Raw genomic sequence first — 18,428 nt, 5'->3', positions numbered from 1 at the left:
TACAGATTAATTGAGAAGATATTAAATATATTAGAAACAAAATTCGCACAGTGCAACAAAATTATATAAATTAAATATATTGTTCATAATAATTTAAAGAATTAATAATCAGTTTGTTCACAAAGTCTGATTCATGGATGATATATATCATATTAATTTGTGTATATTTTATTTTTTAAATTATATTTATAAAGAATTATTTTATTGAAAAATACTGAGTGAACAAACTTAATATTTGCTTAAAAAAATAATGAATAGTCAAATTTGAATTAAAAATAAAAAATAAAAAATATTTTTTTATTATTTAACTCGTATTGTTGTGTTATACTACAATCATAACATATTATGTTGCATTTTATTATATAATGTGGTACATGTAACCATATAATATGTTAAATATACTTATATAATATGATATAAAATACTCTCTCAATTTAATTTATTTTATTCTAAAGTATATTTGAACGATTTTTTTAGATAATTATTATTTTTTTTATAAATTGACAAATTTACCCTTGTTATAAAATATATATTATAAATAATAAATAAAAAAAAGTAAAAAAAAGTAAAATTTATATAATATATATAAAAAAAGAAAGACAGTAGTTATTGAAGATTCTAAATAAGAGTTTGTAAATGAAGATAATATGTCCTATTGTTTTATAAATATAAGTAGATTGATTAACTTAACAAAATCAGCACCGTAACTAAAGTAATATATAAAATTTTCTTGACGTCAAAACTAGAATGTGTTTATTTTGTAAAATAAATAAAATTATACATATAATATAAAAATAATGAATATATGTAATATTTTTTAAATATATACATACGAAAAAAAATACAAAAAGAACATACCCTAATACTTTGTTTACACAACAATTTTAAAGACTAACACCATTTAACTTTAAAAAATCACATAAAATACTTTTTTTTTTTTTTTCACAAAATATCAATCAATATTAGCTTTTAATTCTTTTCAAACTTTCAAAATCCCAAAACTTTGAAAAAGGAAAACAAACAATCTGTCGTTTAAACAAACAAAGGCATTCAAATCAAAAAATGGCTAAGCAGTTAACAAATAACAACACTTATAAACTTAAATCAATCCAAGTCACAAGAAACATACAGACACACACAACATCCCGACCCGACCAAACCCGACCCGAAACCCGCCAAAATTCGCCGTGGCAACCTACAGCAAGTGCATCCGGTCGACACACGGCTGCAGCAGCCACCGGTTGAGAGGCTCCCCGCACCCGACAAAGCATCCCGAGTTCCCGTTTTCCATGAAAAACGGGAACCGGAAAACGCTGAGCAGCTCCTCGACGGCCTGCCTCACGAGCGACGTTCCCGTCACCCGACTCCTCCGGCCCCACCCAGTCACGATATCGATTCGCGACGGCGACACCCCCGAAACGAGCATTTCCTTACGAAACCGCGCGAGGGTTCGGGACAGCGCTGTCACGGCGGTCCCGTCCGACATGACGTGCAGGTTTATGAGCCAGTAGCTCGAGCTTTTCCGCTTGACGGCGTCGGGATAGACGTTCTTCTGCGCGACGACTTCCCACACCGACCCGGCCTCCTCCTTCAGACCCGTCTTGTGCAAGAAATCGATCACGGCGTCGACAAGCCCCCGTTTACTCTCCCGATCCTCGCTATGCATCATGTCGAGGAACGTGCTAACGTGGTCCCGAACATTTTGCCCATCGGGGGCCGATGATGGCATCGACGACAGGAACGTATGCGCCGGGTGTCCCGTCAACGTCATCAACCGACAGCAAAACGACATGTTGAGCGATTCTCTCGCTTCGGTGCAGCAACTGAGAAGAAGCGTGTACGTCTGCAGCGACGGGTTCATCCCCAAATCGACCATACTCCGAAGCAAATCATAGGCATCATGAAGACGGTGGACCCTCAGATACGCGCTAAGGAGAGAATTACACGTCGGGACGTTCGGTCGTAGTCCCGCCGCAAGCATCGCTTGATACCACTCCCCCGCCTTATCGATATACCCGGCTTTCCCCCACAAATCGACGAGAAGACCATAGACGGGCTCATCGGGAACCCAATTCTTCTCCTTCATCTCAATAAAAACAGCCTCGGCTTCGTCGAGAAAGCCGCAGTGTCCGAGAACCTCCATGATTATACTGTAGGTCACCTTGTCCGGCTCAAATCCAGCATTCTGCATGTCCCGATAAACCCGCAACGCGCTCTGGTAATTCCTCGCCTTCGCGTGTAACGCAATCATGATGTTGTACGTCACGAGGTTCGGCGTGCACCCTTGCTCGACCATCTCACAGAACAGCTTGTGGGCGGGCGCCAAGTGCCCAGCTTTCCCGAGGCAATTGATGATTACGCTGTAAGTGAACGTATCCGGCGACAGCCCGGCTAGTTGCATCCTCCGATACATATCCATCGCCACGTCGAGAAACCCGGCTTTCGCGTGGATGTCGATTAACGTACAGTATGTCACGCGATCGGGTTCGCAGCCTATCTTCTGCATCTGATCGAAAACGCCGATAGCTTCGCTCAAGTAGTTGGCTTTACCGTAGCTGTGGATAAGACGGTTGTAGGTGACGACGTTCGGCCGGCATCCGTCGTTCTCCATCTCACCGAGCAATTTGTTGATCGCCCCGAACTGCCGGGCTCGGCCGAGGATTCCGACCATCGTCGTATACGTATGCCCGTCGTGCTTGAATCCAGGCTGCCGTTTCAACCAATAGAAAAACCCGACGGCGACTCGGTAATCTTGGAGCTGCTTGAGGACTTGGTTCGCTTGGAAGGCGTCGGGCAAGAAGTCGAGATTCTTCAGAGCCTCTTCGGTAACACTGCCCCAATTGAACTGATGGAGAATCCGAGAAACGCGCTCGACGACCGAACTCACGCTCAAATATTGCCGAGCCACCGGAGCTGCTCGAGGAATTACTCCCGTCGGTCTTGTCGAGCGGGCGTCAGAGTTTTTAACGCTTAATCTCCCTTCCGATGGATTTGGCGCGGCCCGGTTTTGGTAAGATCTTGGTCGACGAGGGACTGACCTTTTTCGATCGCCGCCGACTTCATGAGCTTCCACACAATTTCCGGGTGCCTTGTTCGGTTCATTTCCTGACGATTTTGGCGTCGAAGGAACCGATTTAACAGGTCTTCCTTTTGTAGCACAAGAGACGCTCGAGTAATTCGAATTTGAACCCGAAACCGGCTCGCCAGACGGTACTACGCCTACCTTATCCTTTTTAGAGGCTCGGACATTCACCGATCTGATGTTAGAAATTGACTTCGTGCCATCAACCATCGAGTTCGGGTACGGGTTGAGCATCGCGCTCCCGGAAGTCATCGGGATTTTATAATTTACTAAATCTGATAGAAGCCCAACTGCGGCAATGCCCGCCTTAACAAACTGGTCAGCTAAGGGAGGCGACGACGAGCAGCTCATTTTACTCGCACCAGATTCATCCACATTGCTAAGAACAGGATCGGCTCTGCTCGACGAGCAGGTTCCATCGGCGATGGAAATGTTTTCGGGTCTCCGAACAGCTACTTCTTTCCCGGTATGAATCAAATTAGCTGAACTAACTTCAACTGAAGATTTCGGAAGCAACGACGCCGATGGTCGAGAGTTATGAACATTTGCTCCGAGAGGTCTTCTAGAAATACAAGTCTCGTCTTCCGAGCAAGTGCACGAACTTCCATCGGCTGCACATCTCGACCCGTTTAAGAAAAAGGATCTGGCCGACTGAGATAATGTACCGAGATGCTTTGACCGCAACATTTGCTGTAGAAAGAGCAGTCCAAATAGAAGGTTACTATTAACTTCCAATATATTTGCAGAAATTCTTTTTGAAACTTTTGATACTATTCATTTACAGTAATTTTTTCAAAAACATCTGATCAAAGTTTTACTATTCTCGAAATTTTTCAAAACTCCAAAACTCTCTTTCTAGACGGTAATTTTTATTTGTGGCGAAGGGACGTAAGGGCAATCCATCTACCCACACAAATAGCTAAAATCGATAGACAAAAAACTAAGTGAATATATAACCTATAGCCAAAAGCAAAGGCTGAAAATGAATAAATCTTTGGCAACACCAAGTGAGTCTGACAACAAGCGAGAATGTACTAAAGCATAAACCACGACTACTCTTCGACATATAAACACAAATTCTTTCAACGCTAAAGACTAAAAGGAAATAGAAAAGGGAACATCGTACAGCAGCCATATTTCTACCTGCCTTTGATACATATACTGCAACGATAACATTCATAGATATGCTATAGTCATTGTGTAGTTTAGCTTTCTTGAAATACAGAAGTATAACAAATGATAAAGAGTAGTTCTCAGCAATTTTTGGGGACAAAATTTAAGCAACTAGTCAATGTATGCTTCCCAAGTATTATCTCATCAATAGAAATGATTTCGAGTACTTTTGTCGAAGCAAACCTTGAAAAATTACTCTGAGCATACAAGGGATCAAATGTGTGCTTTTTTCTATAAAGAATCACATACATCGAATCCCAAAACCAAAATTTCATTTAAAACATAAATCAACTATTTTCAATTCAACTTATTACTACTTCCAAAACAACACAAACAAACAATTTTAGGTGTACATGAACATCAAGTTCATTGCCATTATTTTGAATTCTGAGTGGAGACATCGATTGAAAGCTATACATGTCTTCAATTTCAATATTTTCATTCATATCCAAACACAAAAACAACTATTAGTCTAAACACAAAAAAAATAAAAAATAAAAAAATATCCCAACAAATCAATCAAAAGTTCCTCAAATAAAAAGAGAGTTAGTTTTGTGGTAAATGGTAAACGAAAAGCCCCAAGTCTAAATCAAAACTAACTACGATCACACCCAAAAACAAAGTCATTTTACCGACAATCAATTACAACATGAATCTAACCAAATATCCAATGACAAACCGATAACCACTATACGAGCACCACAGCACCCGGTGTAACTCAAATCCAACATCTACTAGAACTCATAAACTCTTTGCATCTCAAAATGGTTGTGGGGTTAATTTTTTGAAAAAAACAAAGTTAATAAAAGAAAATGAGTAAAATAACGAGACAAATACCGTAAATATGGCGGAATTCCGGCAGCCGAGAAAGATAATACAAGTATTTATAAGACCAAAAAAGAAAGAAAAGGTACCAAATTGATTGAAAGAAGATGCAGAGAGGTGAGCAAGGGTTGATGATGGCGGCGGCTGCTGCTGCGTGTATATGCTATGCTATGCTTTGGGCATTCTATTTTATGTCAACATACCTATTTCTGAGTTTCCAACCAAAGTGGGGAGCGTGCACCTCACCGCCATTTTGTTTTTCTTTTTTATTTTATTTTATTTTATTTTTATGATGGAGTAATTAATTAATGCAGTAGTATTTGTTATTTTAATCGAATTAATGGTTTTTTTTTTCTATTAACTTTAGTATTATAAATATTATACGTAATTTACTATTATAATAATATTATTAACATAATTTAACTATATTAAAAAATCTTTTAAAGTAAAATGTATAAAATAATCTTAAAATTTACAAAAATAAAAAAGAAAAAATTAAAAAATACAATATAAATTTAATAAATATAAAAAAATTATAGTAATTATAATTTAATAAAATATATACAATATATATGTCATTTTGTAGAGAATAAATTTTTTTATAATACAAATAAATAAAAATTTTAAAAAATATATATATATAATATAAATTTATAATTAAATTATACAAATAAATATACATTTATATTAATATATTCATATCCATCGAATCAATAAACATAAAAAATTTTCAAACTCCAATCAAATCCAAATCCAAAAAAAAATTAAAATTCAAACTCATTTCAAAATTCAAATAAAAACAAAAAACCAAACCCAAATTTTTCCAAAACAAACACACCCTTAAGATTGTATATTTTTATAGAATATAATAATATTAAATCAAATTAAAAATATACTTATATATCAAGGTTATATATTTATTTTTTACATAAATCACATGTTTATTTTTTCAATTATTTTCTTTTATTAACATAACTCCCAAAAAAATTATTAAAAAATACTATTTCCTCCATCATGCAAATGCATACTTATTTGACCGAACACGAGTTTTAATAAAAGTGAGTAATAATTATTAATTTTTCATTTTATAGTAAAAATAGTACAAAAATTGAATGATTTTTTACTTAAAAAAAATGAAAATATTCTTTTTTATGACAATCCGAAAAAAAAATGGATATAGATTTGAATGAACGTGAGAGTATAATAAATATATTATTTATTATATTATCAACATAGTATTTTTATAGTCTAGTAAAAATTAACTGATGGTAGTGTGTTGCGAACTCTCACATCATTAAAATAAAATAAAATAAAATAATATTTTTATATTTTACATAACAGTTTTAAGTTTATCAAAGGAACAAAACAATAGCATCCACATTTAACATTTATTTTAGTTGAAACAATACATATGTCAGCTCTTATGTGGTTCCATTTGTAAATTAGAAATGATTATCAATAAGAGTTATGCAATACAACTTATTTAGTTTAAGCTGTTAGATTAATCTTTAATTTAATAACGGGTAAACTGTCTTTTTAGTCCCGTAACTGGACTCCCTTATCATTTTAGTCCCGTAAGTGGAGTCTGTCGCAAACTAGTCCCATAAGTGAAAAATTTTCGCTGTTTTAGTCCTCCGGCGCCGGAGACGCTTGCGTGGCTCGCGCGGAGGTGACGTGTCCGCCAGATCAACGACACCTGGCGCTGACCTGACGGATACGTGGATTTTTTTATTTATTTTTTATTTTATTAAATTTTTTTAAAACTTATTTTTAATTTATTTTAAATTTTATTTAGATATTTTTTATTTTTTAATTTGATTTAATTTAAAAAAAAATAAAAAAAAATTGAAAAAAATAAATAAATCTACGTGTCCGCCAGGTGTCGCTGACCTGGCGGGACACCTGGCGGACACGTCACCTTTGGCGAGCCACGCGGGCATCTCCGGCGCCGGAGGACTAAAACAGCGAAAATTTTTCACTTATGAGACTAGTTTGCGACAGGCTCCACTTACGGGACTAAAATGATAAGGAGGTCCAGTTACGGGACTAAAAAAACAGTTTACTCTTTAATAACTAATATTTACTAAAATTATTTTTATTATAAAATAAAAAATGTATAATAATAAATATACTAGTGTTAATATTGTGTGTAATTTTGCCAAGTTTCTCCAAATTAAACTATTTGGATTTTGTTTAAAAAATATATATATTTTTTCCTCACGAAATATTATATCAAATATTATTTTAATATTAAATTATAACCAATTTTTCTCAAACTCAAACATCTTAATAAAATATTTTAGAACATTAAAACTATTTGATCAATTAATCTAGAACATTTAGACTATTTTGTAAATTTTGGTGTGATTGTTTGGGGGATTGGATTTTGGATTGAGATTTGAATAGTAAAAATTTTGAATGTGAATAATTGTATGATATGATATAAATAGGTGTTGATGCGATGTTTTGAATGTAAAATTGATTTTTAGTATAATATAAAAAATAAAAAATTAGGTGTTATGATTTGATATTTTGGAGAAAAAAAAAATTAAATGAATAATAAAGTTGGGGAAAATCCCCCAAACAAATTGGAAATTATAGATGAGTGTGATAATGAAATACAATAATAATAAATAAAAGTATTAATTAATTTATTAAACAATACGAGATAGAATTATATTATTTTTGTTTGGGGTTTTGTATTTTGAGTTGAGATTTGAATAGTAAAAATTTTGAATTTGAATAGTTGTATGATGTGATGCTTTGAATATAAAATTAATTTTTAGTATAATATAAAAAATGAAAAATAAATGTTTGATTTGATACTTTTGAAGATGAAAAATGAGATGAATAGTGAATTAAAATTCAATCCCCCAAACAAACACATCCAAAATCAGTAAAAAAAAAAATATGATGAATTAATATAAATTAAAATGAAAAAATGCTCCCGAAAGTAAAACGGCGAAGGAGCACTATTGTCGAAAGACTCCGGACAAATAAGGTGAGAACAAGATAATTGATAAAAAAAATAAAAATAAAAATAAGAAGATAAATATTTAATATTGTAAAAAAAAAAAAATCATATTTGAAGAGAGAATTATTTTTCAAAAGTCTAAGATTAGAATTATTTATAATTTTTTTCATTCCACCGATTGAAATAATTTTTTTAATTGGGAGTTCAACAAAATAAGATCATTATAATTAAGAAATTCATCATAATTAGTAATTCATACATTGTTCATATTTTTTACTTTCGTCCGTCTCATATAATTTGTCATTTTTTTAAAAAATATATAATTATACATTTTAAATTTCATAAATTATAATTTTCTTAATCTTAATTATATTATGTAGTTAACTTAATCTTAATGTATAATTATTTTCATTATATCATAATTATTTTTAACAATACACTTCTTAATTATTTACTAATTGTACATTACCTAAATGCTCGTATCAACAGTAATGTAACAATTTATCCAGAGGAAGTAAAAAAAATAATAGTAATAGATTATATATATATAAAGATTTTTTTAATTAAAATAACAATATAAATTAAGAAATCACAAATATGATGAAATTTATGGTTTTTTTTTTTAATTATTTTTTAATTTATTTTTATCATACCGTATGAGCTCACTCTTCCGGTCCAATATTAATACTAATATGGTATAATATATATATATATATATATAATTGCATTTTACCATTTAACTCATTTATTTTTTATTCACCAAAATTTGATTTTAAGAAAAATCAAATAAATAAATATTTATTAATTATTTTATTTTATGAAATCTTTCAAAAATTTTGAATTTTCTTAATAAGAATTCTAGCAATCATCTACATGAATAAAAATAGTCAATTTACCGAATTCAGGACCTGACCATTTTTAAAATATGTTATTGCATATGGCAAAAATAGTTTTTGTGTTAAATTTTTTTTTTTATTTTTAACATTGCCGGACATACTAGTACTAAACTGCGTTATGAACTATTTCGCTACAGCGTATGCTTAGACACTATTATTGAAACGAGAACACTCTACATCTCATTTGTTCTCATGTTTATTTTCATTTTGGGTCCTAAAAACTACTATTGTCTTAATACATGTTTTATTTAAATCGACACTCACTTCGTACTTTCATATGTAATTTTCTATGAGTATTGTGTCATAATATTTGACAAATGATAACATGTCATAAAAAATTCAATGCTTAGCCAAACTTGTTGTCCACTCCTAAAGCTGTTAACGATCCGAGTCGAGCAAAATTTTAAGTATTCGTTAACGTTCGCGAACAAGGCTCGTGTTCGTTCGTTAAGCTTTCGAGCTCGTTCGTAGTGTTCGAGCTTAGCTCGTTAAGAATTTTTGTTGTTTGAACTCGTGTTCGTGTTCGGCTCGTTTAGGCTCGATTAAGCTCGTTTGAGCTCGTTTGTCTTATTTTTTAAAATTTATATATAAATTATAAAGAAAATTTAAAATGATTTTATTTATGTATTTTAAATTAATATTTTATTTATTTATAAATTATAATTTTATTTGTATATATAATATTTATAATAAATATATCATTTAAACGAATCGTTCGTGAATAAAGCTCGGGCTCATTCATTAATCAAACGAGCCTGTTTATGTTATTTGGCTCAACTCGTTAACATTCACGAACGAGTTTTAACCGAGCTGAATCGAGTCGAATTCACAAACGGCTCGATTCGTTTAACAGCTCTACCGGTCCATCCTACTCAATCAATAATGAAAGACGTATTTTTTAAATATTGCCATACAAACTTATATAACTTAGTCTTTTCATTGAATTAAATTTGTGGGTCTCTACGCATCATAGTTGGATGTCGACTATATTCGTTGTTAAGTGTGATTTTTCATTTTTTTTTTTTTTTTTTATCTTTTTAATTTTTATTTAATAGAAGTGGGGAAAAATATCTAAGGTAAAAAATAAGGAGTTTTATTTTATTTAGGAAATAATGCAACGTGTACAATTTTATGGCACAAGTATTTACTAAGATTCTAGAATGCCACGTCGGTCGGTATCAAGTTTGGCCTTTGTTTCCCGTGACACTCACGTGATTCGTGAATTGCATTGCAGGCCCCATATAGACACTATCATATGAATAATAAATAATAAACTAACCCATGTTGATGTCTTGGGCAACAAGATAACACGACACACACAAACATTTATATACACACTAGGAAAATAAAAATGAAAATATTATTATGGGTTGTGTTTTTGTATAAATATAATTTTTTATATATTAAATATAAAAAATTATATTAATAATATAAAATATAATAATTTGTATTGAACAATTAATTTTTATAGATAAATAAAAAAAATTAATATATATTATATATAATATTTATAAAAAATCGTATCATCTAAAACATTAAGGGCACGAACTCGGGCTAGCTAGTGTATATATATATATATGTATATCATATATATTATAATGATACATTTTAGTTTATTAGGCATACTTTATAAATTTTGATTATAGAAAAGATATATTATTAAAAAAAAGTTTTAATATCTTAATAAAAAAAATATTAATTGCATTAATTTTATAAGCATAATATTTGGTAAAAATATTATATATTTTTATTTATATTATGCTATTAATTAAACAAATCAACGTACACTTTACACAATTTGTAAATATATATATATATTTTTAAATAAGAGATATGCTATTAGATTTATTATAGGGTGTATTTGTTTATGGAATTTTTCAAAAAACATCCGGTTAAAGTCCATTATTCATTCCTGTATTTTACTTTAAAAGAGAGAAATTCTTTATATTTTTAAAATTACATCAAACATATCTGTGCTTTTTATAATTTAGTGCAAAACTCTCAATTTTTGTTAACTAACGGCTATTAGAAATCACGCATTCTGTATGCGCACTACAAAAAATTATCTAATTAGTTACAATGTTTTTAACTACAAAATATTTTTGTAGTTAAAATGTGTTATTTAACAATAAAAATAAATTTCATCTCTAAAATAAATTTCATCGCTAAAAATAAATTATATATTATAAAATTAATTTCGTCGCTAAAATATTTTTGCTAGAAAATTCTAATTTCATAGCAAAATATTTTAGCTACAAAATTATTTTTCATAGCTAAAACCATTTGGTTAAAAAAATTATATATATTTTGTTGCTAAAACTCTTTTTTTATGAATTTTAATTTTATCGCAAAAGAGCTTTAGCTACAAAATCATATTTTCGTAGCTATATCTCTTTTTTTAAGTTTCATTGCAAAAAAACTTACTTTTTGCTACGAAGGTCATATTTGTCATAAAAAATCTTTACTAACGCGGTATAGGTGACAAAATAACTTTCGTTGCGAAAACCTTTTTGCTATGAATTCTTATATTTTGCTATGAATTTTTTTTGTAGCTAAATTTTAACTTTTTTGTAGTGGCGAGTATAAGTCGATAAATTTAGATGTGTGCTTCATGAAATGACTAATATGCCCTCGCTTTGTACTCTTAAAATATCTGAGGTTGAGACCGAGATTAGGGTTGTGCTTCATCTCGACTGACCAGCGACGACGGACGACTCCTCCAAAATCGGCGACGGAGGACAATACAAAGTAAGAGGAAACTTTTCATTTTTAAATCCAAACTTCAAGTACTAGTTGAATCTAAGTTTTTGTTTGTGATTTAAGTTTTGTGATTGCGTCGAGTTGAGGAAATCGATTTGAGAATTTTTATGTGGGAATGCAAATATTGGTGGATTTCGTATGATTTTCATGTTAAATTTGCTTGAAATTAGTTAATTCGGTATTAGAGTTCCAATTGCTTCTTGTGTTATTGATTTGTATTTGATTATGAAGATGTAAGGTTTTGTGGATTTTGGAAACACATTGCAGTAATTCTTTTTATGAATAATTTTGTATTTTCTAATTTGCATTTTAAGAAAAGTTTATCGAAGCAGTAATGTGGTTGCCTTAGATAAAAGTAGTAAATGATCTGTTTTCACTTGTGATTTGCTAAATGATTTTCATAACTGCCGCAGACTTCGATTAAAGTAGCTATGTCTAGTAGTTCATCAAAGGTGAAGCATAGAAGCACCAATGGGAAATTGGATTTGAGATATAAGAATCCGTTTTGTCGATGCGGATGATATGCTTCTATAAAAGTCGTTGGGTCTACAAAAGATACTAAAGGTAAATTGTTTTGTAACTGTAAACTCGGAAGATGTAATTTTTTTTGTCGATTGAAACTTTTGAATCCACCATTAAGGAATTAAGGAAGCTCGCACAAAGTCGATGAGTTTGATAAATTTGAAGTGGTTTCGAGGATGAATATCCTCAATTTGGAAGTACCTGAAGTTGAAGATATTGCACGGTTGATCAAACTATGTGAAGAATCGAATAATAAGTTGCGTCGCTTTGAAAAAAGATAGATGTCTATCCTAATTGCTATTGTAATAATTGGATGTGTTGTATTGATTAAGTTGAACTGTAATGCGGATGATATGATCAAGTTGTTACATTATCCTAGGACATGTGGCCGTACGTTTTATTTCGTATTAGTTGTTTGAAGTAATGAAAGGTATGTAGTCGTATGTTATATGTTGTATTAGAAGTTGTATGTTGTTTGTTATGGTAGAGTTATCGAAGTTTTCGATGACCTTAGTTGGTTGATTTTATGAACATTTTGGCTATGTTAAAAATGAAGTTATGTATTTTTCTAGTCTATTCATTTGTAATGAATTTGTTTTGTTGACTATGTTTTTGTCGGCTAGTTAGCCAAATTGCATTGCCAGGCATTTGCTTGCCTTGATGATTGATAAGTAATTTTTAATCCATGTCTACATGAATCTGGTTACCAAGGTTTGTTTTTTTAATTATTAGACAAACAAGAATAATGTATTAGTCTTATCATAGTAATATAATATCCAACCGCTACAAGTTGCCTGTATGCCTACTAAGTGCTGGTGTTTATTCTTGTGCATTAACAACAAAAATGAATGACAATAATGAAAGCAATACTTGTAGCAACAATGACATTCATTCCTTTAATAAAATTGAAATCCATAAAATTAGCAAACAAAACACATAATAAATTCTAACCAGTTGAAAAGTAAGATAAGCATAAGAAATTCATTGGTAGAATCCAACATTAGACAAAAAAGGATGGCATAATAACCCATAAAAGGCAACGCGCAGGCATACTCCAAAAAGTAAACAATGATTTCATAAACATCATAGACTCTATGAGAAAGTGGACCAAAACACCGCATAGTTACAGACCCCAAAAATTAAACCATAATTACATCAAACTTGAATCCCAACCCATCACACATCATTTCAGAAGATAAGTCTTTCAACAACTTTGCGCCGAACCCATGTTGCCATTTTGGTTTGACGAACATGTCGTGGTTCTCGGTTTGTATAAGAATCTTACATTATGGAGCTGAGTAGTGAATGAGGATGCTCTTGCATTCGATGAGGTCCCACCAATTCGTGTCAAGCCGCTCTTCCGTTGTTCAAAAGTTGTACCTTTATTTTTTTATTGCATTTTTTTTTTCGCTTCAATGGTGGTTTGAAATGAGCATGCTAGAGAAGATGCAATCATCATGTTTCCTTTATTTATTGATATATTTTAGTTCACTACTATTGAATAAAAATAATAAAATACCTGGGCAGCGGCTGGAACTGAAGTAGTATTGGTCTGATCTTGCGATTTTATATTCGTTTCGCTTTCAAGATTATTTGCGCTCGAAGTTTGGTCATGTTGCTGTTCTGCACAATTTATAATTTTAGAAGCATGTCATTTGACATATATAATTATAATGTAAACAAGTGGAGTACCTATTTTGCTGCTCAATAGGCAAATTTCCCTTTCTTCGAGTTTTGTTGCGCTGTATTTATAAATGAATATTAAGAAATACATGTAATATTATAACACAATAAGAAATATAGCCAAATACGCTCAAGCCCATTGATGTTCTGAAATCTCCGCCAACCATTCAAACGCACACTTTGAATCACCAACCTTCGAATCAACCTTTAAAATCTCTTTCATCGCAAGTTTATGCTCGTTTGCATTATAAGTTGAAGCTGCTTTACAAAACAACATTTTTAACTCCATACATTTGTACTTACTCTTGAAGTTATTATACATGTGGCATAGACTCGATGCTCAGTGTTCGGGGAATGCTTTCCAACAGCCTCAACTAATTCTTTTTGTCGATCACCTATAAAGGCCCAAGCCCCCATTCAAGGTTCACCCAAATCTCTCAACAACAAATTTAAAAACCAATCCCAGTTGCCAAACCTCTCAATCTCTATGTATGTCATTGCTATCGGGTAAATATTGTCATTACCATCCATTCCAACCGCTGACAAAAGTTGTCCCTTATACATTCATTTGAGGAAGCAACCATCTAATCCAACTAGTGGCCTACATCCTTTACGGAATCCATCATTCAACGATTTCAAACAAAAATACATCCTCTGCAGTACCGGTGTTGTTAAATCATAAGCTTGATGGATTGTGCTTCACAATAGTGTGCCAGTAGTCGTACAATCTTACTGACTCTACATCCACATCTCACCTGATCTTGCGTGTTAAAGATTCAATGGTCTCCGCGGGGTTATTTCTTATATACTTTAAAATCATTTTCCTCAAGTACCTATGAAAAAATAGCAGCATGATTAGCAATATTATCGTAAGATAATAATCAATAGTTAATGTAACAAGGAGATAAGTATTGCCGAAAAATCTATTATGTTTTCAAATTGAAAAAAAAAAAAAAAAAAACAGCAGAGACTAAATATGTTACATAGGTTGTCTGTTGAAACATACCTAAATATATTCAATTCTAAATTTAAAGAGCACAATATTTTTCCAGCATTATTGAACAAATTTAAAAGTCCAAGCTAAGATCAACAATATATATCACATTATTTAAATAGCACATATGATTTACTCCAATACAAAGACTACTATTGAAGCATTTCTTGAATAAAAAATAGTTAAATTTAAAGATGTAAGATGATGAAAAACAAGATCACATAAGATATAGACAAAGGGAAATTATAATGCAATATAAAATAGATAAAAGTACCTAAAATCTGCCCAGGAGTTCGTTGTCATATGTGCGCACGTGTGTTTTCCTTTCAATTTCTTTATATGAAATATTTGACCTCGGATTACAGATAATGCCCTTAAAGAACAATCACAACTCTTTTTGCAAACAGCGGTAACCACATGTTTTTTCATCTTCGGGTATCTCAAGTCCAACCTTTACAAACCGCCCAATCCTTCAGAATCTCCTTAAACTTTCCCCGCGATGGGAACTTCATATCTATGGAAAGATCATTACTTCTCATCTCCATAGATTTGTCTCACTCACCATACTTAGACAATGTATTTTTCTCGTCTGACATTCTTCCTCCTTCAAGATCGCAATCTAAGCTTGCATCATTGTACCATTTTTTCCCCTATATTTCCACGTTTGATTTCTTGTGATGTTTTTCTTCTCGATTACGTTTTCTCCTTTATCTCCTAAAAGAATGCACACTCCTCAACAACATTTTAATTTTGGTTCGCTTATCCTGTGGTTCTTGTGCATGCTCTGTGAAGATGTCATCATCATCATCCGGACCATCAAATTCATCGTACATAAAAGAGGGATTGTCTGACTCGTCGGCATCCTCCTCCTCGGCAACCTTCTCCAAGTCACTGTCATTAAAGTCAGAAGGTTCTGAGCATTCATCATCACAACTTTATGCCCCTAAATTCTGCTTGGGTGTTGTATTCATTCTCTCCGTAATCCCATCCTCTCTAACACTGACCCATCCATGTCCCATTAAATCACTAATAGGATCTTCTTGATTGACGCGCTCTAGCACCCCATCACCCATTGTTATATCGTCATTCTCATGTTCGTCTTCCTATTCATCGCATTAACATTGTTTCCCATGCATGTATAAAATAAATAATTTTTTTTTTCAATTTAGAACATTTGAACGAATTCGACAAATAAGTTTCATGGTTCCTACAAACACCTTCCAACTAACGCAAAAAATGCAAAGAAGTTCCAAAATATCAATAATCCAAGGGGCATCCAAGACCAAATCAAATACTGCAAACAATGCAGAAAAATCCTCAAATTTGTCACTACAAATCAATGGCTAAAAAACTCAAATCTTACTCAAAATCGAACCACAAATCGCAACACCAAATACTAAGAAAATCGCAACAAAGACCAAAATGGAACCACAAATTGCAATACCAAAGACTAAGAAAATCATAACAACAGCGTTAAAGAACTTAAACTCTACTCAAAATCGAACCACAAATCCATAATTTCTATAAAGTTTCACATAAAAAAAAAAAAAACTCATGCTGGTGATTCTTACCTGCGAGCTACAAATCAGGTGCCGAACGAGAAAAATTGGGGAGATTAAGAAACGCCAACTCAAATGGGGTGAAATTTCTCCAGCAGATGGCGGTGGCGGATGGCGGATGAATATTAGCTCGAGAGAAATTGGGAGAGAGGGTTTAGAGAGGAATGAAAGAACGAATCATAGTAAATTTAAGAAAAAAAATTATTTAGTTAAACCTAGGGGTATAACGGTCCAACCACATTTATTATAAACAACGTTATATTTTTTTGTTAGGTAGGGGGCATGTGCCCTTACTTTTTAACATAAAATGATTCAAACTAATATTTTTATCATAAGGGATTTTATGCTAAAAAACTAAAACACATGTGAGAGATATATAATTTACCTTAAAAAATCCACTATTCATGAAAAATTTTCCTCTAAAAAATATCAAATCAAATAATTATTTTTTATTTTTTATATTATACTAAAAGTCAATTTTACATTCAAAATATCACGTCAACACCTATTTAAATCACATCAACTACTATACCAATTCAAGATCTGGAACTTACCAATTACCACTTAATCAAAATCTGAAAGTGTTTCAAAGAACTTCTGAAATTCTTCCTCTTACAATGGTGATTTGCAGGTGTGTTGGCTTTTCATGTTACGAGCATGTTCTAAAGCTTACCCATGGCGCTATTGATCAAAATTATGAAAGTATGTCCTGAGGTGCTTCTGAAGGATCGGTTTAGGGCTCACGTAATTTGGCGCCGCTCCTTAGCAGTTTTAGTTTTTGCTGGCTTGAGGCAAACTGACGCCATCAAGACATTCATCGCTGCCAGTGAGACTTAATACATGTAGTTATGACATGCATACCCTGTGTTTATTTAGATTTGATTTGAAAAAAAATTAGTTCGAATTTAATATTAAAATAATATTTGATAGAATATTTTGCGAGAAGAAAAAATATTTTTTATTTCAAAAAATATAAAATCCAAATAATTAAATTTAAAGAGTTTGGTGCAAATAAGTGTCCTTGTATGGATTCTAAACTTTGGAATTGGACTCTGGAGTTGAGTTTGAGTTTTTAAATATACAAATTTTTAATTAAATTAATTATTTAATATATAAATAATTATTAATTTGATATTTTGATTATAAAAAATAATTTTTATAATATAAAAAAATAATTGATATGATATACTCCTTACGTCTAAAAATAATAGTTTCATTTTGTTATTTTCGTCAATCTTAAAACAATATTCATTTCATTTTTTAGTAACCAACCTCTATCTTTTACAAAATTATTCTCATTTTTTTACAATAATTATATAAAGTAAGGATATTTTGATCTTTTAGAAACATTTTGTACCAATTATCAATATAATGTTATTATTCCTTAATTCTCTTACTCATCCCAAATGTCCCTATTGTATTCGACAGAGGGAATATATCTTTTTAAAAAATTTCATAAACAACAAAAATTTGGTACAAAAATCCACAAACAAATCCTTTTACGTTGTATTTTTTAAATTTTGCATGCATGGCAATTCATTTCAATGGAACATTTATTGGGATCCTACAAGATCGGTTGTCATTATATTTTATGCGTTAGAGTTCTTTTTTAAAAAAAATAAATTAATTAATGATTTAAATATATATTTTATAAAAATTAATTTATTTTTATAAAAAATATGATAATTATTATATAATAAAAAATATTGAAACAAAAGAAAAAAAAAAAAAAACCTTTTTTATTTGTGTTTTGATGATTTAAACCCTAATATTATATGTGCTGGGTTATGCGCGCTACTCCTCTATGCTACGTTCATTTATTCGATACATACACATACTCTCACGCTCTTCGTTTATCATTGTCCGATTGCAATTGTATCCTCTTGCCAAATCCAAATACTAGATATACTTTTCTTTTTTTCTTTTTTAATATTGTATGATAAAAATTTTAAAAAATAGA

General features: G+C 31.5%; 1 protein-coding gene and 1 long non-coding RNA gene across 3 annotated transcripts; one reads left to right on the top strand and one right to left on the bottom strand.

Annotated features, from left to right (window-relative positions):
• Window positions 1-1,074: 1,074 nt before the first annotated feature.
• Window positions 1,075-5,255, bottom strand: LOC127255277 (pentatricopeptide repeat-containing protein At1g74750-like). Of its 2 annotated transcripts, none has more exons than XM_051280750.1 (2): window positions 5,170-5,255; window positions 1,075-3,772 (listed from the first exon to the last, which is right to left on the bottom strand). In XM_051280750.1, exon 2 carries the CDS (start codon window positions 3,767-3,769, stop codon window positions 1,196-1,198), a length of 2,574 nt encoding a protein of 857 aa, XP_051136707.1. In that variant the 5' UTR covers window positions 3,770-3,772; window positions 5,170-5,255; the 3' UTR covers window positions 1,075-1,195. The 2 variants fall into 2 exon arrangements, with proteins under 2 accessions (XP_051136707.1, XP_051136706.1); XM_051280749.1 differs by having other exon boundaries at window positions 5,093-5,245.
• A 6,341-nt stretch (window positions 5,256-11,596) lies between these two features.
• Window positions 11,597-12,823, top strand: LOC127255307 (uncharacterized). The gene is made up of 3 exons (XR_007839602.1): window positions 11,597-11,698; window positions 12,124-12,274; window positions 12,351-12,823. It is a non-coding gene; the product is annotated as an uncharacterized LOC127255307 (long non-coding RNA).
• The last annotated feature ends 5,605 nt before the right edge of the window (window positions 12,824-18,428 follow it).

This window comes from Andrographis paniculata, unplaced genomic scaffold (genome assembly GCF_009805555.1).
Source record: "Andrographis paniculata isolate CXL003 unplaced genomic scaffold, ASM980555v1 Contig53END, whole genome shotgun sequence".
NCBI classification, from domain to species: Eukaryota; Viridiplantae; Streptophyta; class Magnoliopsida; order Lamiales; family Acanthaceae; genus Andrographis; species Andrographis paniculata.
The sequence above is the reverse complement of the archived record's forward strand: the minus strand, read 5'-3'. Positions and strand labels throughout refer to the sequence as shown.

Coding starts and splice junctions, on each gene's coding strand:
- LOC127255277 (XM_051280750.1), bottom strand. CDS start 3,769: ATGTTGCGGTCAAAGCATCTCGGTACATTATCTCAGTCGGCCAGATCC.